The 21591-nt window shown below is 40.3% G+C and overlaps 2 protein-coding genes across 10 annotated transcripts in view; one reads left to right on the top strand and one right to left on the bottom strand.

The window, feature by feature from the left end:
* nol8 (nucleolar protein 8) overlaps window positions 1–8607 on the bottom strand; it is a 48551-nt gene extending 39944 nt beyond the window's left edge. Inside the window, exons 1-6 of one of the 6 annotated variants that reach the window (XM_087994214.1) lie at window positions 8370–8607; window positions 7393–7437; window positions 4979–5180; window positions 2883–2945; window positions 2162–2240; window positions 1003–1153 (exon numbers count right to left, since the gene is read on the bottom strand). In XM_087994214.1, the coding sequence (XP_087850340.1) occupies window positions 1003–1153; window positions 2162–2240; window positions 2883–2945; window positions 4979–5117 (432 nt within the window). In that variant the 5' untranslated portion in view covers window positions 5118–5180; window positions 7393–7437; window positions 8370–8607. Of the gene's footprint in view, window positions 1–1002; window positions 1154–2161; window positions 2241–2882; window positions 2946–4978; window positions 5181–7392; window positions 8025–8072; window positions 8260–8369 lie in introns of those variants that run through there. The other 5 variants (XM_087994215.1, XM_087994213.1, XM_087994217.1 and 2 more) reach the window with 5 other exon arrangements.
* Window positions 8608–8891: 284 nt separating this feature from the next.
* Window positions 8892–21591, top strand: part of cenpp (centromere protein P) — a 348725-nt gene continuing 336025 nt past the window's right edge. Inside the window, exon 1 of one of the 4 annotated variants that reach the window (XM_087994221.1) lies at window positions 8892–8959. The gene's annotated coding sequence lies outside the window, so the exon portion shown is untranslated. Of the gene's footprint in view, window positions 8996–21591 lie in introns of all 4 variants that reach the window. The other 3 variants (XM_087994222.1, XM_087994225.1, XM_087994223.1) reach the window with 3 other exon arrangements.

Here is a 21591-nt window from a genome sequence, read left to right as displayed (position 1 = left end):
AAGGACTTAGGGAGCTATCCAAGATTTACCAAAATAGTACCATAGTCAAGGGGCGCTAGTCCCAATATAGACTAGAAGAACTATACTGCTGGGATGCTTCAACATCACATTTTTTGGGGTATACAAAATGGGGATGCCAACAACCTCCATATCTAAAGAGTAAAACAAATCAGTAAGCCACTTGTATATGCACAAAAGTAAAGTTCTCTTTGAACAATGTCCAATTTTGGCTAGCGCTGCACAAAGAAAACAAGCATGTGCAAAAAAAAATGCAGGGAAGAGCCACACATGAACCTGATCCTTAACAAAGTACAGAATGATAGGAAAGTTAAGAGAAATGGGTAATCATTAGCTTTGAAATTATTGCTGAAAGAACTCAAAGTAATTTAAAAAAAAGCGACTATCTTCTGCAGAACTAGGAGAAAGTGAGGACTGCAGATGCTGGAGAAGTCAAAGTTGAAAAGGGTGGTGCTGGAAAAGCACAGCAGGACAGGCAGCATCAGAGGCGCAGGAGAGTCGATGTTTCGGGCATAAACATTCCTGATGACGGGCCTATGCCCGAAACATCGACTCTCCTGCGCCTCTGATGCTGCCTGACCTGCTGTGCTTTTCCAGCGCCACACTTTTCGACTCTAACTTCTCTAGCACTCATCTATTTCTTCAATTTTGCATTATTTTCATTGACTCCAGATAAACAAAAAGGAAAAGAAAATTCAGGACCACTGTCAACAAATTTTTCAGGTGATAATCAATTATCAGAACACACTTCCAGGTAAGGTAGTGAGGGCAAAGCTCTTGGAACTATTTAATAAATTATTGTAAGCCGTGTTGGGCGAACTATAAGTAGGTGAGGTGGACTCAATACTTATTAATGCTTCTTATTATTAGATTTCTCAAACACACTATTTTGTGTGCATTTCAATTTAGGCAAGAAAAATTAAGAAATTAACTGATGCAAAATTCAGTTTTACATTAAGACAATTTAAGAAAATCATCACTTGCCTTGTGCTCAGGTATTTCTGTTCCTGGTACAGCTGACCTGATATTGAAGTTTTCAACACCAGCTTTCTTTAGAGATTCTACCACTTTTGTTGTGTTGTTAACTTGTTGTTTGAACTGATTTTTAGCTACAACCTGTCGTTCTTGAGCAAGCCTACAGAATGTATACAAAAGTGAGTTTTAATGTAAAACACGCATTTCTTTAAAAAAAGTACAAAAGTCGAACTCAATTTGTTCCTGAAATACCTAATAATAGAATTGTAGAATTATACAAACACAGAAAGGGGCTATCATGCCTGTTGTTCTTTGGAAGAACTAGTCTGGCATCTTTGTTCTTTCCACATAGGCAAAATTTGCACAGTTTTCTTGTATTCAACTAATTCTCTCGAATATTGCTGGTGATTGCTTCTAGCAGATATCTTTTTTCCCCCCTCAGGTTACCTCATTTTTGTCAACTACCATAAATCTCTGTTCCCTGTTTACCAAGCTTTCTGTCAGTGAACACTTTTTCTGCACTGATTCAACACCTCTACAGTTTTGAGCACCATCATCAGTTCTCAGAGTTCCAGGAATCCAAAGTCCTTCCTCCAACACGATCTCCCCAACCAGACATTCATGGGGGGTGGGGGGAGAAGAGGGAGAGACAGAGATGGTGGGGGGGAGGGGGGGGGGGTGAGAGACAGAAAGAGAAAGAAAAAGCAAGAGAAAAAGCAAGAGAGAGAAACAGAAGAGAAGAGAGAAAAAGAGTGAGAGACAGAAAAACTGGTAATAGCTTAAATGGAGGGTCAGTACCCCTCTAGCGAGGTGCAAGGTTGAGAAGGAGGGTCCTTTATGGTAACCTCTGCCAACGTGCGAACTGAACTCACCACAGTGGCATCACTCTGCATTATAACCAGCCATCCAACCAAATGAACTAAACTGATACCATCATCTCCAATACAATATGTACAGACTGACACATTTTCCAAACATCAAACTAATACTTATATTGATGCAAAAAATATATACTGGACATACTTCTGTTCCAAGAAAACATACCATTGGAAAATTGTGAAAGAATAAATTCTCAACTATTTTAAATGTCAAAATATTTGAACTTTGCAAACCAATAAAGACAATCAAAAATTAACAACCTGCAAGGTGATTAACGAACAGAACTCACTTATGTAAAAAACATTCTTTGGCTAATTCAACTTGCAGTGTTTCACCCTTCCACTTTGATTTATTCAGAATCGAAATACCTAGAAATCATAAAAAATAAATACAATGGTTGAACATGAGTTCCCTAATAGAATTAACAGTAGAGATAAAGCAGCTATGAAAAATAATCCTTCCCTTTCTGTTCCCCAAAAGACTTAATTAGTTTATTTGCTGACTGAATGCTTCCAGTGAATTTGAAGAATATACACATAGACAATCAGCTCATTCTCTTCAGATACTTTGCTGTGCTCTCGACAGAAGTATTTGTCCATAGACTATACATTCATCCAATGCGTTATAGAGTTACAACACTACAGATTTTCAAAAACTAGCCAGACGATGACCATGAAACCACTAACAATTGTTGTAAAAACCCATCTGGTTCACTAATGTACTTTGAGGAAGGCATTCTACTATCCTGACCTGAGTTGAATAGATGGGACTCCAGACTCTCAGCGTGTGCCTGATTGTTAAATACCCTCTGGATAATTAGGACTGAACAATAAATGCTGGGCTAGCCAGTGATACTCACATCCCACGAATGAACTAAAACAACAATAAAAAATTTACAATTTGGTACCTTTTTTAAAATAGAATGGTGAACAAAATTGTAACGGGAATCTATATAAAGGGTAAATTGTGTTACAATATTTAAAGAAAATTGAACAAAACTATATACTTACATTGTTTTAATTCTCTTTCCGAAGCATTGATATTAATGTAACCAAACGTCTTAATAGGATTACCTACAGAAGAGATTCTAATCAGTCATGATCAAAGGAGTTATGACATTATATTTTTATTTTTAATGAGATTTTTATGAGATGACTCTGACTAACTGGACTAAAAATCCTGCTGCAAAAAAGCTGCTGCAAATCATTTGCCTTGACAACTGCAAGCCCCATATGACATATGGAGAAAGGTATGCTTAGACATGTAAACTCTCCTGAAATACTTGAAGAACATTACAAACAAAGAAGGGATAAGAATTCAACCTTCAGAGCGAAAGAACAAACGGGAGGAAGAACTTCAAAGGAACTCAGCATATTTGCTTTATTGCTTTGAGGATACCCTTGATTCCTCAAAATTAGCAATATTACCATTTGCTGTCAAAAGAAACCTGGCTGCACAGGGTGCAGAACTCCAAGGCTATATGTAGGACATCCACCTTCACAGTAATCTCACCTTTAATTTGTTAAACAAAAGCTAGATTCCTGGTCTGCTTTAACATGAATTAATTCAAAATTAAAAAGGGAGCTACAAAAGCTATATAGATCTGTAGTGCACAGGCCACATGGTGGGCATGCTCAGACGTTGTGACAATCACCGATTTCAATTTGAAAATAAGATACCCTTTGAAACCTTAAAAAAAAAGCCCTTTTACTAAACGATGTGACAGATACATGACTGAAGTATATATTCTCAAATAGGATGTTGGGATTTGGACCTCTCTGGGGTCTGGATCTCTTTTCGTTTTGACTAGGTTACCAATTTAGAAAATTCATATATGATCCAGTAAAGATGAAGGGGAAGAAAGGAAGAAATAAAAATCTGAGGATGTAACCTGCAGCAAAAATTAACCAACATCCTAGATTCTGAGGATATGTTCATTGCTGAAGAAAATTGTCCACAAAACATGGGCTTCACTTTTAGCAACAAAGTTGAACTGACCAACTATCTTCAGGTGACCACAGCAGTGATGTCATCAGGTAGGGCTAGCAGCCAATCACATTGATGACTTCTCACAAACACAAATCCAATAATCTCAGTATGTGAAAAATAAAAAAAGTCAGAATCAGAAAATAATTTTTAAAAATCTAGAGGACTGGATTATAAGGATGCTGCAGTTATGCTACAGCTATATAAAACCATGGTTAGACACCTTTTGTAGTTCTGTGAGCAGATCTGGGCAGCACACTGTAAGAAGAATATATTGGCCTTGGAGGGAATACAACATAGGTTTACATGAATAATACTTGGACTTCAGGAGTTAAGTTATGAGGATAGATTACACAAATTAGGCCTGTTTTCTCTTGGATTTAGAAGGTTACTGGGTGATCTGATTGAAGTCTTCAGGATATTAACAGGAAAAGACAGGGTAGATAAACTATTTCCACTGGTTGGAGATTCTAGAACTAAGGGGCAAAGACTGAAGTTTGGGCCGCTTTGTTTAGGGAGAGATGTTAGGAAGCAGTTTTATACACAAAGGGCGATAGATTTTGGAACTCTCATCCACAAATGGCAGTGGTGCATAATCAGTTGTTAGTTTAAAATCTGAGATAGTTAGATATTTGTTAAGCGAAGATATTGTAAGGGAAGGTCAAAGTCAGGTATATAGAACTGTGCCACAAATTAGCCATTGAAACAGGCTTGAAAGGCTGAATGGTCTACTCCTGTTTCTATGTTCATAATAGAAAAAAAATTGATATAACACAAATCCAAAACATTTTTACTGAGTAAGATAACTTTTTGGATTATGCATGTCATTTATTAGACCATTAAAAACCCTGTTATGTCACATTAATAAGGCTTTTTTGGGGTTTTGTTTTTTGAATGCTACAGTATAACAGGAAACATTCATATCAATTAAATGATTTTTAAAAATTGTCACTTCAAGGACTTTATCTCACACTCTATGGAAGCACATAGCATCACTGAAAGTCCAGATCCTCGAGATTAAATTGTGCAATTATAGATTAAACAAGTAGATAGTACCTGAACAAATGAAACATAGCTGAAGTTCAATTACACTAAACTAAACCATGAACATTAACATTACCTTCATTGTCTTTCCTGAATACAAGATCCACATCTGTCACAGCACCAAATGTGCTAAACCTTTCTTTAATTTCATTTTCAGAGACCGTGTGATGTAATCCCCCAACAAATAAACGTTTCAAATGTTTGGTTACTTCCATTTTTTGGATTGTTGTATCATTTTAATTGGAGAATGTCAAAAGCGCCCAAAGGCCAAAAGTATTCTAAGGAGCAATAAAATAACAAAATGAAGATACACATATTAATGTCACACAACTTTTATTGACAACACAATGTTAAAAAAAGAGAACAAGTATATTTAAAAAAGAACTTCTGTTTATCTCTCTGCATTGCAAATATTCAATTGTAGAGTCATACCACACTGAAACAGACCTTTCAGTCCAACTCATCTGCGCAGATGGGACATCCCAATCTGACCTAGTGCCATTTGTCAGCATTTGGTCCATACCCCTCTAAACTTTTCCTATTCATATACCCATCCAGATGCGTTATAAAATGTTGTAATTTTACCAACCTCCACCACTTCCTCTGGCAACTCATTCCACACATGCATGAAAAAAATAATCTTCAATTCCTTTTTAAATATTTCCCCTCTCACCTTAAACCACTAGATTTGGACTAGCCACCTAGGAAAAAGATCTTGACTATTCACTCTATCCATGTCCCTCATGATTTTATAAATCTCATCACATCAGGAAAAAAAAGGCTATTCAATCTCTCGCTGTAACTGATCACCCTGTCTACCTGTTTTGCTTTTGCAATTTTAGGCTATGAAGTGCATAATAAATATCATGGGAGAGGTAAAAAGGACTGAATAGCAACATTTTTGGATGAAGATCCATGAACCAACAACAGGGTTAAAAACTGAATGAACTACGGATTCTGGAAAACAGAAACATAAACAGAAATTTCTGGAAAAGCTCAGCAGGTCTGGCAGCATTTTGTAGAGATATCAAAGTTAACATTTCAGGTCGAGACACCTTTCGGAGTTCTGAGTCCTCAGTTTTGAGGAAGGGTCACTTGACCCGAAACTTGAACAGTAAAATGTATATGAACAAAAAAAAACTGACAACAATTTGCATTGATGTATCACTTTTACTTTTCTAAAATGTTCTAAGGCTCTTTCAAAGATGAGTTTTCAAACAAAATATGATACTTTGCCATGTTTTAGGGCAGGTAGCCTAAAGTAATTAGAAAGGTTTACTTTAAGGAAGGTCTAAAAAGGATGGGAGAGGTTGAAAGATAGGTAAGCTCAGTGAGAAAAATTTTACAGTTTAGAAATTAAACAGCAGAAGACACAGCTTGAAAGAAAATGTGACATCTGCAAAAGGCCATAATTGGAGGACCACCTAGATCACAGAGGTTTACAGGATTGGGGGAGATTAGAGATAGGGAAGGGCATTGCCAAGGCAGGATTTGGAAATTTGGATGAGAATTTTAAAACAATGAGTTATTGCCAGACCAGGAGCACCTACAATACTGTTAACATATGATGGGTGAATGAGTGGTTATGTGAATCAAAATGCAGGTAGCAAAATTGTGGATTTGCTAAAGATTTGCTTGCAAACAGTCAGGAGGGTACCAGAATCATCACGTCTTCAGGTAACTGACAAATGGATAAGGGTTTCAGCTGCAGATGAGTTAAGGAAGAGACCAAGTTTGGCAATGCAAACAAGGCTGAAATAAGAAGTTTTGGTACAGGTGGTCAGAAGCTCATCTTTGGGCCATACACTGCAAATGGTGGAAGGAATTAGTAGCTAGGGATAGGATTTTGTGGTGGGGATCAAAGATAATGGTTTGGTTTTCGCAATATTTATTTGGAGGAATCAGGTGCAGTACTGACTGTAGGATAAGTAATACCAGAGCCAGTTCAGATTAGTAGTGGGAAGGTAGCACTGGGTAATGTTAGCATACATATAAAACTTGTTGATGTACCGAGAAGGGGAAACAGGTGGTGATATTCCTGTCTATTTGCCACCCTTGACCTTCTAAATACCAGTGTCCGAGAGTTTAGAAAGTGCCTTCTAAAGAGCCTTGATAAATTTCTGCAGAACAAAAAGCAATGGAGTGGTAATAATTGGAGTTAAAATAAGAAATGTTTATCTGGAATGAGAGTAAGTGCCAGAATAAAAAGAGGAGCTGTGTGCAAAAGCAACATGAGGACCAGGATTTAAACTGGTAATAACAAAAAACAAAATCAAAATTGAGGATGAGTATATGGTCTAAAAGTTTTGAACTCAATGTTGAGTCCAGAGGGCTGTAAAATGTCATGCTATTCCTCAAGTACTGTAAAGTTAAAAATCACACAATACCAGATTACAGTTCAACAGGTTTATTTGGAAGTACTAGCTTTTGGAATACTGTTCCTTCATCAATTCCAAATAAATCTCTTGAACTATAACATATAGTCTTTACCTTTGTCCACTCCAATCCAACACCGGCACCTCCTCATCTTAAGTTCTGCAGTAAGCAGAGATAAAAACCATGAGCTCAAGATGGTGAATTAAAATGACATGCAACCTGAAGCTCAGGTCTTGCTTATAGAATGAACAGTGGTATTCTACAAACTACTTGCACGTTCAACCATCCTTCAACTTGAGTCAAAATGTCAAGTCTTTCTCCACAGATGCTGTCAGACCCGAGAGAATTTGCAGCAGCTCAGTAGGACTTCTAACATGCACAATATTTTGCTATTAACATTAATTTATTATGTTTTTAAAATCACAGTCGTGACTTCGCCTAGATTTAGTACTGATCATACTTAGCCAAACACTGGATTGCATCCTGCAAATTCACCTTCAGCTGTTTTGGTACCAACATCTCATATGATCATTTAACAATCGTATTTGTATTGCCCTGATTTCATTCTTATACACCGAAAGCTTAATTTGTAAGGCTCAGTCTGTTGCATTCAAAGCATCCAGTACAGATAACTGTGCCATACTTAACCAGCCTCACTGAGATTCCCTTCCTCTCTCTGAACGCAAAAAAATTTGGTTACAAACATTCAAGTCACAGACCAGGTTGAAACTGAAAAGGCGACGCATTCCTGATTTTAGTCCTTCAGCGTATACTTCAACCATTTAAATACAAACCTAAAAAAAATTCGAAACGAGAAATCTGAAACAAAAAACAGAAACTGCTGGAGAAACTCAACTGGCCTGATCGCATTCGCGAAGAGAAAGCAGATTCAACATTTCGGGTTCAGTGATCTTTCTTTAGCTGTTTTTTACTTCGATCCCATACTTTTAACCACGCCCTTAAAACAATATTAGAACGACTTTTATAAATTTAAGATCTTCAGATTCTTTTACGTGAGGGAAAAAATGGAAATTCAGATGCGATAAGAAGGAATTTCCTGAAAATCTCAATCTGTACTCATTGTCACTCACGTTGCCATAGTTCATGGTCCATCCAGGTTATTCTTCCTTACGTTCCTGCTCAACCTCTTCCTTCAGTTCCACCAGTTAAAAGAAGTAAAAAGGAAGGAGCGGGACTCGGGCTGTGAAAAATATTCATCGAGGGGATAATCAGCAAGCGTCGTTCACATTATCATTAGTAACGGCACGCACGATATTATCAAAACGCAGATATCTGTTAGTATTAACAAAAACACATCATGTCAATGTGGAGTCATTTAATGGTGTCACACAGAAAAGAAACGGAAACGCTCCATGCTAACATTGTTTCCGAGAAAGGGGTGCGAGTATCAAATTAGAAATAATATCAATAGAATGTCGCCAAAATTTAAAATGTTCCCGGAAAGCAAAACGGACAGTGTAAATGTCTAAAAGAGAAATGCTGCGATTTATAGTTGTGGTGAAATTTTGCAGCATAGCTATTTTGTTCTGACGACAGGGTTCACCTCTGGTTGATTGGTATTTGCACGAGCCCGCGCGCTCCTCTCGCGCTGTGGATTTGAATGGTGTAACGCGCGACTTCTGTTGGTGACTGCAACTTTGAAATCTCCACTTTGACCAAGGTTAAAAAAAATTCTCTCGGCGTTGAAGGTTGGGAGGTGTATATATTTTTTTGAAAAGTTTTATTTTAGAATTATTATTTTGTCACCCACTAATTTATACAAACTCGGGATAGGACTCCTTCGGGCGGCCGGCGCCTTTACATAGCCAGCAAGGAATGCTGAACTCCATTGACTGCAATCATTATTATTGCACGTCAGGCGCTATGTATAATGGCTCGCACATCTAAAACACCCATGTTTTGCTCCGCTGTTTGAGATGAGGTTCTCGCCACGTTTGTGGGTTGTTGTAAAACAATCCAGGGGTAGAACTGGGAAATGTTACTCTGTTAAAAATGCATATAAATGCTAAATTGTTTGTCTGGGAAACAGAATCTGAAGAAGTCATACCGAAATTTTGTTGAAATATATAAAATGAATAAGAGTGGCTAAGGTAAACATTGGTCCTTTAGAGGAGGAGAAGGAGGATTTAACAATAGGAAATCCGGAAATGGCTGAGGCGTTGGACAGTTATTTTGTGTTGATTTTCACAGTGGAAGGCACAAATAAAATGCTAGGAATTGATAACAAGGAGGCTTAACTTGGGGAAAATTCTTGTATCTATAATCAAGGCAGAAATAGTGAGACATCTGGATAGAAATTGTCCCATTGGGCAGATGTAGCATCCACTCATGAAAGACAGATAATGTTTAACTAATTTACTTGAATTCTTTGAGGATATTACGAGTGGGGTGGTTCATAGGGAACTGGTGCAAGTGATACACCTGGGTTTCCAGAAGGCTTTCAACAAGGTGCTGCACAAAAGTCTGCCGCATAAGATAAAGGTGCAAGGCGTTACTGGTCATGTGTTAGCAAAGATCTGCTAACCAACAGAAAACAGAGTGGGGTAAATGAATGTTTTTCTGGTTGGCAATCAGTGACCAGTGGTGTGGCTCAGGGATCAGTATTGGGACTGCAATTGTTTATAATTTACATAAATGATTTAGAATTGAGGATCAAATGTCATATGTCGAAGTTCAGAGATGATACCCAGATGAGTGGTAGAGCAAAGTCAGCAGAGGGATATAGTTCGGTTAAGTGAGTGAGCAAGGGTCTGGTAGATGGTAAATGTGAGGTCATCCACATTTACGATGGTACGATGTTGGTAAATGTGAGGTCATCCACGTTGGTAGGATTAAAGCAAAATGGATTGTTACTTAAATGATGAAAATTTGCAGCATGCTACTGTGCAGAGGGATCTGAGTGTCCTTGTGCATGTCTCACAAAAAGTTGGTTTACATGTGCAGCAGGCAATTACGAAGGCAAATGGAATGTTCTCGTTCAATATTACATGGATGGAGTTTAAAAATAGGGATGTCATTCTGCAGCTGTACTGGGTCCTGCGAGTGACACTTGGAATACTGTGTATAATCCTTACTTGAGAGTATATGTATTGGCATTGGAGGGATTGCAGAGGAGGCTCACTAAGTTGATTCCAGAGATGAGACGGTTGGCTTATGAGGAGAAATTGAGTAGACTGGGACTACACTCATTGTAATTTAGAAGAATGAGAGGAGATCTTATAGAAGTATAAAAAATTATGAAGGAAATAGATAGAAGCAGGGAAAGTGAAACTAGAACTGGAGGCATAGCTTCAAAATAAGGGGAAACAGATTTAGGACTGAGTTGAGGAGGAACTTCTTCACCCAAAGAGTTGTGAATCTGGAATTCCCTGTCGAGTGAAGTAATTGAGGCTACCTCATTGATTTTTTTTAAGACAAAGATAGATAGACTTAGGAATTAAGGGTTATGGAGAGTGGGCAGGTCAGTGGAGCTCAGTCCATGAAAAGATCAGCCACGTTCTTATTGAATGGCAGAGCAGGCTCGAGGGGCCAGATGGCTTACTCCTGCTTCAATTTCTTATGTTGTTATGAAAACCACAGTGTCCAAGGACAAGACCCACTTATATGATCACTGTCCAATTTTGGCTCCTTTGCTGGGGAAATGAATCATCTGTGAAGATTAGTAGATCAAGTTTAAGAGATCATTAGAACTGCTAAACATCACAGAAGGGTTATGATGCAGAAGGTGGTCAATTGGGTCCATCAATGTCTACACCAACTCTCCACATGAGTATCATGACATAATAGCAAATTTTGAGAAGATTTGTAGCTCAGGTTGAGGTTTTGGATGTAGGTTTGCTCGCTGACCTGAAAGGTTCATTTCCAGACGTTTCATTATCTTACTAGGTAACATCTTCAGTGGACCTCATGCGAAACAATGCTGAAAATTCCTGCTTTCTACTTATAGCTTTGGGTTGGTGATGTCATTTCCTGTGGTGATGTTATTTTCTGTGGTGAAGTCACTTCCTGTTCCTTTTCTCAGGAGGTGGTAGAAGGGGTCTAACTCAATGTGTTTGTTGATAGAGTTCCAGTTGGAATGCCATGCTTCTAGGAATTCCCATGCGTGTCTTTGTTTGGTCCTTAGCAGAGGCGGTAATGCAGAGACTTGAGCAAACAGCTCTGCCAACCATCCAACCCAAACTCTGGGTCCGCTGCGTGGACCCATTAAACAAACCTTTGTCATCATTAAACGAAACAAGTTAGAGGAAACCTTCAAGACCATCAATGATACCCTTACTGGCATTAAATTCACGAAAGAGGAGGATAACAACAACAAATGCCATTCCTAGATGTCACAGTAGAGCGAACAGTCATTGGGGAACTTCAAACCAGCGACCACAGAAAAACAACACATACAGACCAAATATTGAACTACAGAAGCAATCATCCCAACACCCACAAACAAAGCTCCATCAGAATATTATTTCAATGAGCCAACACACACTGCAACACAGAGGAATTTTGCAGACCAGAGGAAAATCACCTATACCGTGTATTCAAAAAGAATGGGTACCCAATGAACACAGTCCGCAACAAACCCAAACAAGCAGACAAAACATGTCCAGAAACCCTAGCCACTCTCCCCTACATCAAAGACATTTCAGAAATGACTGCCAGATTACTCAGAACCCTTGGTATCATGGTAGCCCACAAACCTACCAACACACTAAAACAGCAACTAATGAACTTGAAAGACCCTATACAGACATTGAGCAAAACTAACAAAATATCGTGCAAGGACTGTAACAAACACCACATTGGACAAACAGGCAGAAAACTAGCCACCAGGACACATGAACACCAACTAGCCACAAAAATCATGACCCTCTCTCACTATTATCTTCACATATGGATGAGGAAGGACACCACTTTGACTGGGACAATACATCCATCCTTGGACCAGCCAAACAAAGACACACATGAGAATTCCTAGAAGCATGGCATTCCAACTGGAACTCTATCAACAAACACATCAAGTTAGATCCCATCTCCCACCCCCTGAGAAAAGGAGCAGGAAGTGACTTCACCACAGGAAATGACATCACCAACCCAAAGAAACCCAATCATATAAATAGAAAGCAGGAATTTTCAGCATTGCTTCGCATGAGGTCCACTGTTACCGAGTAAGGTAACGAAACATCTGGAAATGAACCTTTCAACTCAGCAAGCAAACCTACATCCAAAATCATGGCATAATGCCATTCTCTTGCCTTTCTCCTCACACTTTTAAACATTACTTCAGTTTAAAAAAATCATCCAATGTCATATTGAATGTTTCAGTTGAACTTGCCTCACGTCAGCTTCAGCGCATTAGGTTGATAACAGGTTTGGAGGGATTGCCTTATGAGGAGAAGTTGACTAGATTAGGCCACTCAAGATATTGGAGCAGATTCACTGCTGTCTTGTGGTGCAGTGGTAGTATCCTTGCCTTGGGCGAGGGAGGCCCACATTCAAGTCCCACCTGCTCCAGATATGTGTAATAACATCTCTGAACAGATTGTTTAGAAAAATAGGTTGGAGCAGGATTAGGGCATTTGGCACAGGGAGTCTGCTCTGCCATTTGATCACAGTTGATATATTTATCAACTCCATTCACCTGCCTTCTCCCTATAACCCTTGATCGTCTTACTAATCAAGAACCTATCTATTTCTGTCTTCAATACATTCAGTGACTTGGCCTCCATAGCTTTCTGCAGCAATCAGTTTCACAGATTTATCACCCTCTGACTGAAGAAATTCCTCCTCATTTCAGTTCGAAAAGGCCATCCTTTCACTCCAAGGCTATAGCACGCTCACTGTGTCCAGGCCTCTTAGTCTTCTGCAAGTTTCAATTTGATCCCCCCTCAACCCTCTAACCTGAGTACAGCCCCAGTGTCCTCAACTGCTTCGTATATGACAGGACTTTCATCGTGGGATTGTTCTTGTCAACAATTATTGTTTACTGGACTGTGCCTTATGTTCATTTGAATTTAGAAGAATAAGGCGTGATCTTTTTGAAACATACAAGATTCTTAGGAAACTTGACAGGGTAGATGTGGAAATATTGTTTCCCCTTGTTTTGGAATCTAAAAACAGAGAGCATAATCTCAGAAGAAGGGGTTTTTATATTTGAGACAAAGAGGAGGAGCTATTTCTTCTCTCGGGGTAGTCAATCTGTAGTTATTTATTACAGCGGGATGTTGAGGCTGGGCTATTAAGTATATTCAAAGTTAAGAATAGAAAGATTTTAATCAGTAAGGGTTATTGGGCAAAGGCATTGGGGTTGAGGATTCAGGCCAGCAGTCTCAATGAGCTGAATGGACTGATTCTACCCCTGCATCTTATGGGCAGTGCATTCTTACCAGAACCACTAATTGTCAGAATTTATTTAATTCTCATATCACATTTGCTTCATTTCCAAACCATTTTAAATCTGTACCCTCTCATTTTTGATCTTCTTAGGAGTGATAACAGTTTTTCCCTATCTTATCTATCCCGCCACCAAAACAAGCATCCTATTAATCTAGGGAAAGGATGATGAAACTAAATGCTGATGAAGTCACAGTTCTTATGAAGCACCTCTACTCTGTCACAAGTGTGAACCTGCATTTCACTACCTCAAGTCTTACTGGAAGAGGTTACTGCTTGAGAGAGGTTTATTGTTTTTTACAGCACTATAGTGAGACACACTGGTTTTAACAAGTGGGAGATTTTGCTTATTGTTGGGGAATGATGTTATTTGATAAGTTCACATGATTTTCAAAAGGGTGACAGAGCACTGGAACATTTAGCCTCGTTTAATAATGGGGGAGTGTGGCTGTCCAGGTTTTATGGTATTTGTATCCAGCAAAGTTGGGGAATATAAATCCATGTTTGGCAGGAGTGGGACATTGGTCCTGGGCTCTGAAAGCACATAATAAGAAATTGTCGATTCTCTCTTTGTGAACCCACCAGTACTTTGCAAACTAATACTTGAAGATTTCAGATCTTGAGCTGAGAATCTTTTACTGATGTTATCTCTCTATCCACTGCTTTTGATCACATCTCTCACTCTACTGTTTTGTCAATGGCAAGAATATCAGAGCTGAGAGTTTTGGTGGAGCAGTGTGGACTTTGAGAGTGTAGTTAGTAATATGTGAGGCTTTGAGCTTCATTTAAAAAAAAGTATTGAGAAGTAAAGCAAATAAGTTACGCCGAGCCTTTATGTTAGGCCACAGTTCTGGTCACCACGTTTTTGGAAGGATGTGAGAGTTATTTCGATGGGGCAGAATTTTTCAGAACATTCTTAGGCATGTGGGATTTTAGGTTCAAGAATAAATTGGAAAAAACACAAGGAAGGAGCAGAAGTAGATGTTGCAAGCCTGCCTTGCCATTCAGTATGATCATGGCTGACCATTGAGCTCAATATCCTCAAACAAAGGACAGCCAGAGAATTTTGAGAAGCTTGACACTCATCCATGGACTCCATCAATAAACACATTGACCGAGACCCAATATACTGACCACTGTAACGAACAACTGGAATTGGCAACTGGAAGCAGTGGGAGCGAAATCAAATAAATTCCAACTGATACAGTACAGCAGTGCTTCACAGGAGGCTCACAGTATTGAGGATGTCACCTAGAAAGGGGACGAAACATCTGCAAACCAAATTCCCAGCTTGGCGGCAACAACTGCAACCAGTACCCAGGCTACAAATCTTTATGTAAACCTTGAACACTTGCAAGGCCAAGACATGGTAGGCTCTGGGCCAAGTGCTGGAAAATGAAATTAGAATGGTTAGGTAGTCAGTTTTGACGAGCATGAATGTGAAGGATCATTGAACTTTTTTCTGTGCTGTAGATCTCTATGACTGAAATTTGGGAAGTGGTGCCCTCATGGTATTATTGCTGGACAATTAATCCAGAAACACAGGTGATGTTCTGACAATGAGAATAGTAGAATTTGAATTCAATAAAATTCTCCAGTTAAAAGTCAAGAAGTTAAAACATGAATATGAAACCATTGTCGATTGTCAGAAAAACTCATCTGAGCCATTAATACTAATGTCCTTTACGTGACTCTAGATACATTGTGGTTGATATCAACCAGGAGTAAGTGAGGACTGCAGATGCTGGAGGTCAGAGTCAAGAGTGTGGTGCTGGAAAAGCACAGCAGGTCAGGCAGCATCCGAGGAGCAGGAGAATCGATGTTTCGGGCATGGGCCCTTCATCAGGAATGAGACTTGTGGGTAAAAGGGGTTGAGAGATAAATGAGAGAGAGGTGGGGCTGGGCTGAAGGTAGCTGAGAGTGCGATAGGTAGATGTAGGTGGGGGTGATGGTGGTAGACTCGAGAGGAGGGTTGATTGGATAGGTGGAAAGGAAGATGGACAGGTACGACAGGTCAAGAGGGCAGTGCCAAATTGGAAGGTTGAATCTGGGTTAGGTCTTCACCTTTCTCCCCCGGTCCTCACCTTCAACTCCACCAGCCTCTGGATACATTACATCATCCTTTGCCATTTCTGCCACCTACAAACAAACCCCACCACTAGTGATATATTTCCCTCCCCACCTCTATCTGCATTCTGTAAAGACCAGTCCCTCCACGACTCTCTTGTCAGGTTCACGCCCCTACCCTCCCCTCCCGGCATCTTCCCCTGCCACCGCAATAATTGTAAAATCTGCATCCACATCTCACCCCTCACCTCCATCCAAGTCACCAAAGAAGTCTTCCTCATCCATCAGAGATTTACCTGCACTTCCACACACATCATTTATTGTATTTGTTGCTCCTGATGCAGTCTCCTCCATGTGGGCAAACAGGATGCCTATTTACAGAACATTTCAAAGAACATCTCTGGGACACATGCACAAAGTAAACCCATTGCCCAATGGTCGAAAACTTTAACTACCCCTCCCACTCCCCCAAGGATATGCAGGGCCTGGGCCACCTCTATCGCCAAACCCTTACCTCTGCCATCTGGAGGAAAAATGCCTCATCTTCTACCTTGGGACCCTCCAACCACATGGGATCAATGTGGATTTCACCAGTTTCCTCATTTCCCCTCTTCCCCACCTTTTCCCAAATCCAACCTTCCAACTCGGCACTGCCCTCTTGACCTGTTCATCTTCCTTTCCACCTCTCCGATCCACCCTGCTCTCCGACCTATCACCATCATCCCCACCTTTATTTACCTATCGCACTCTCAGCTACCTTCCACCAGGCCCACCCCATCCCAACCCCCTTTGCCCACAACCTTCAATCCTGATGAAGGGCTCATGACCGAAACGTCAATTCTCCTGCTCCTTAGATGCTGTCTGACCAGCTGTGCTTTTCCAGAACCACACTCTCGACATTGTGGTTGATGTTGATGTTTAACTACCCTCTGAAATGGCCAATGAATCACAAGAAGGTCTCTAAAATTGAATTATACTGGACCAAGACACCAGAAATGACAACAGCACACATAGCCTTGTCAACCGTGTAAAGTTCTCTGGCTAGTGCCAAAATATGGAGAACTGTCTCACAGACCAGTCAAGCAACACTACCATGGCTCCATGTCAAACATGGAAACAAAATGCAAGGGAACTTCCTCTGGATCACCATTCACCAGCCTGGAGGAAGCACTGAGGTTGGTGAAAGTGGAGAATATACACTGAAAGGAGACAAGAATGGCTCAGCAGTAAGCACTACTGATCAAGTTGGTCAAGTCCTAAAGGACATTGCTGCTAGACTGGCTCTGCGGTATGTGGTGAGGGAACCAATGAGAGGAGAAAACATACTTGGATTAATTGTCACTTATCTGTCCGTGACATTATCAGTAAGAGTTACCATTGCAATCTTTGTGGAGTTGAAGACCAATTTCACTTTGAATGTATTTGCATCAGGTTGTGTGAGACCATCATCAAATCCTTAACTGTCCTCTAAAATAGCTGAGAAAGCCATTCAGTTGTAAAAATCGCTAGAAGGTATCAAAAAATAAATGAAACTGGTCTAACTGGGACAGATTTCGAACAGATCTAGCAACTCAAAAGTGAGCAGCAGCAGACTCATACTTAAAAACAATGTGCAATCTTATGGTCTGGAATATCTCCTGCTCTACCATTGTTGGCAAAACAGGGGGGATCAAAACCTGGCTCAATAAAGAGTGCTGGAGGTATGCCAAGAGCAGTACCAGACATTCCTGGAAACAAGATGTCAACTTGTGAAGGTACAAGACAGGACTGAAAGAAAAACTGGCATCTGTGATGCTTGTGCACCTCTGGAGGAGGCTGAGCTGGAGCATTCACTTGGCACTTCTGGCTAAAGACTAGGAATGCTTCAGCTTTACTTTTGCTCACATGTTCTGGGCTCCTCATCATTAAGGATGGACATATTTATGGAGCCTCTGTATTGCATTGTTTAATTATCCACCATGATTCATGACTAGATGTGGCAGGATGTCAGAGCTTAGATCTGATCTACTTGTTGTGAATCGCTTAGCTTTCTAAGTCTGATGCCCTGCTAAATCCTGTCAGGGTTAACAAATATCCCCATCCCTATCCAGAAGTGCGGTGGATGATCCATCCAGCTTTCTTTAGAGATCCCTGGCATCACAGGTGCTAGTTTTTCAGCCAATTCAATTCACTCTGTTATGTTTAAAGGTGCTGGATACTACAAAGGTTGGGCTTTGACAACATTCCAACAACGGCACTGAAGACATGAGCACTAGAACTTGCCACATCTCTAGCCAATCTGTTTCAGCACAGCACCAGCAGAACAATCCAACCCAGCCAAATGACTCCCCCCATCAGTCTGTTCTTGATCATCAGTAAAGAGATGGAAGATATTATTGATAGAGCCATCAAGCAGCACTTGCTAAGCAATAATTTGCTCACTATGACCAGTTTTGGTTCTGCCAGGACCTCTCAGTGCCTGACCTCGTTACAACCTTGGTTCAAACATAGCTAAAAGAGCTGAATTCCAGAGGTGAGGTGAAAGTGACTGCTTTTGATATCAACGCTGTTTTTGATTGAGTCCCCAACAAAGGGCCCTGGAAAAATTGGAATTGGGAGAAAACTCTCCATTAGTTGGAGTCATACCAGGCGTAGAGGAAGATGATTGTGATTGTTGAAGATCAGTTACCTCAGCTCCAGGATACTTTTGCAAGAGCTTCTGAACAGCTTTATCTTCAGCTGCTTCATCACTGACCTTCCCTCCATCATAAGGTCAGAAGTGGGGATGTTTGCGGATCACTGCTACATGTTCAGTGCCATTCACGACTTGAATGCTAAAGCAGTCCATGTCAAAATGCATAAAGACGAGGACAATATCTAGGATTGTGGCGGAAAAGTGGCAAGTAACTTGTGTCACACAAATGCCAGGCTGTGATGATCTTCCAACAAGAGAGAATCTTACCAATACCCATTGACAATTAGTGGCATTACCAACACTGAATTAATCACTATCAAGATCCTTGTGGTTACCATTGACCAGACACTGAACTGAAGTAGCAATATAATTGTGATACGGACCCTACCCCTGCATCAAACAAGTCTCGCCTGATCCAGAGGTATGTAATAATATTTCTGAATCGGTTGATTAGAAAATATCTATAAATGCCATGTCTATAAAACCAGCTAAGAGGCTGGAAATCGTGCAGTGAGTAACTCACCACCTAATTTCCTGTCCTCTAGCTACAAGGCACGAATCAGGTGGGTGATGGAATATTCCCCACTCATCTTGATATGTGGAGCTTCAACAACACTGAAGAAACTTGGCACAATCTGAGATAAAGCAGATTGTTTGATTGGCACCATTCCACAAACATCCACTCTCCACCACACTTAATTGCAACAATATGAACCATCTACAAGATGCACTACAAAAAATTCACCAAGGGCTCTTGAAACAGCACCTTCCAAACCCACAACCACCACTTCCACTTAGAAGAACATGGAAGCATCATGACTGGCAAGTTCTCCTCACCATCTTGAATTAGAAATGCATTGCTATTCCTTCAGTGTCGCTGGCTCAAAATTCTGGAACTCCCTCCCTCTCAGCATTGCGGGCCCACCTACAGCCTATAAACTGTGCCGGTTCGAGACTGCAGCTGACCACAACTTCTCAAGAGTAACTAGCGACGAGCAATAAATGCTGGCCCGGCTAACGATGCTCATATCCGCTGAATGGATAAAAAATCTGAGATTTCCTACCTGACTCTCCTGCTCTTCTGATGCTGCTTGACCTGCTGTGCTTTTTCCAGCTCCACATTTTATCGACTCTGATTCTCCAGCATCTGCAGTCCTCACTATCTCGAAGTTATGTGAGATATACACAGGGGTAATTGTCACTGCCTCAAATGGTATTGGAAGTGGAGATAATTGATTTCAAAAGGAAGTTGCACAATTATTTGAGGGAACTAATACCAGGAGATATCAGGATTGCAGAGATACCAGGACAGGGCAGGGGATGGGACTGACTGCATTGCTGTGTGGAAAACTCGCATGGACTGAGATATTGTTCTGTGCTGTGATAACTCTTAATTTGCTATGAAGGGAACTTGGCCAAAGTATATCAAGGAAACTGAGAGAAATGAAATCGAACTGTGCTTGGAAGTGAAAATTCGGGATGAGTGGAAGCGAGACAAAGATAACAACATTCAATGATTATGAAGGAAATACATTTTCTTGGAGTTGGTATAAATCCGTGGGAAATGCCTTTTTCAGAGAGCCAATTTTTTTTTTAAGTTACCTCTCAAATGCTAAATTTCATTACTGCTGAAGAATAAGATCAGATTAGATTACTTACAGTGTGGAAACAGGCCCTTCGGCCCAACAAGTCCACACTGACCTGCCGAAGCGCAACCCACCCAGACCCATTCCCCTACATTTATCCCTTCACCTAACACTACGGGCAATTTAGCATGGCCAATTCACCTAACCTGCACATTTTTCGATTGTGGGAGGAAACCGGAGCGCACACAGGAAACCCATGCAGACACAGGGAGAATGTGCTATTCGTGATATGTATACAAATGACTTGGATGATAATGTAGCTGGGTGGATTAGTAAGTTTGTAGACGATGCAAAGATCGATGGAGCTGTGGATAGTGTAGAAGATTGTCAGAAGACTCGGTGAGATATAGATCATTTGAAGTCGCTTAAATGGGCAGAGAAATGGCAGATGGAGCTTAATCCAAGTAATTGTGAGGTGCTGCACTTTGGGCGATCAATGTTAAAGAAGAGTATACAGTTAACGGCAGGACCCTGAACAAGATTATGAGGTTCAAGTTTATAGCTCCCTAAAAGTTGCCACGGAAGTAGATAGGGGTAAAGAAGATGTTTGGCATGTTTACCTTTATTGGTTGTAGAAATGAGTACTTTGAGTCAGGTTGTCATGTTGCATCTTTATAAGATTTTGGTTAAGCCACACTTAGAATATTGTGTTCAATTCTAGTTGCCACATTACAGAAAGGTTGTAGAGGCTTCAGAAAAAGTGCAGAAGAGGTTTACCAGGATGCTGCCTGTAAGGAGAAGCTAGAAAAATTTGGGTTATTTTCTCTGAGGGAGACTTGACAGAAGTCTGCAAAATTATAAGTCGTAGATAGGGTTCATGGTCAGAAATGTTTAAAGTTAAAATGTCTAAAAACATTGGCCACACATTTTAAGGTGAGAGGGAAAAGTTCAAAGGAGATGTGAGGGGCAAGTTTTTACACAGTGATATGAGTCTGGAATGCACTGCCAGGGGTGGTGGCAGAGGCAGATATGATAGCAGTGTTTAAGGGTCTTTTAGATAAGCTCATGAATATGCAAGGAATGGAGGGGTATGGATCAAGGACAGGCAGAAGGGATTAGTTTAATTTGGTTTCATGTTCTGCATAACAGCATGGGCCGAACATCCCGTTTTTGTGCTGAACTGTTGTATGTTCTGTCAGTTGTTAGTGTCACAGAGTCATAGATATATCAGCACTGAAACTAATCTTTTCGTCCAACTATCCATTCCAACCAGATATCCTAACCTAATGTTGTCCGATTTGCCAGCACTTGGCCTAAATCTATTCATAAACTCATCCAGATGCCTTTAAATTCACAACTAATCTTGGAGGAACCTGTTTGGGAGATGTCACAGCATAGAAACAGATAAGTGAATATTTTTAAGCGTGGCCTTACAGTAAGTCTGCATAATTGAGTAGAGTGGGTTTTTTCTTGATTATGTGATTTTTTGAGATATGTCTTTTGATTAAACTTAAAAATAGAAACCATAAGTATTAAGTTAGCCTGGAGCAGTGTTTTGTAGAGAAATAAGACAGTGTT

Source organism: Chiloscyllium plagiosum, unplaced genomic scaffold (genome assembly GCF_037043375.1).
Source record: "Chiloscyllium plagiosum isolate Xiang-an unplaced genomic scaffold, Cpla_swu_hap1 HiC_scaffold_14, whole genome shotgun sequence".
NCBI lineage: Eukaryota > Metazoa > Chordata > Chondrichthyes > Orectolobiformes > Hemiscylliidae > Chiloscyllium > Chiloscyllium plagiosum.
Note: the sequence above shows the minus strand (reverse complement) of the source record. Positions and strands in the feature narration are given on the sequence as shown.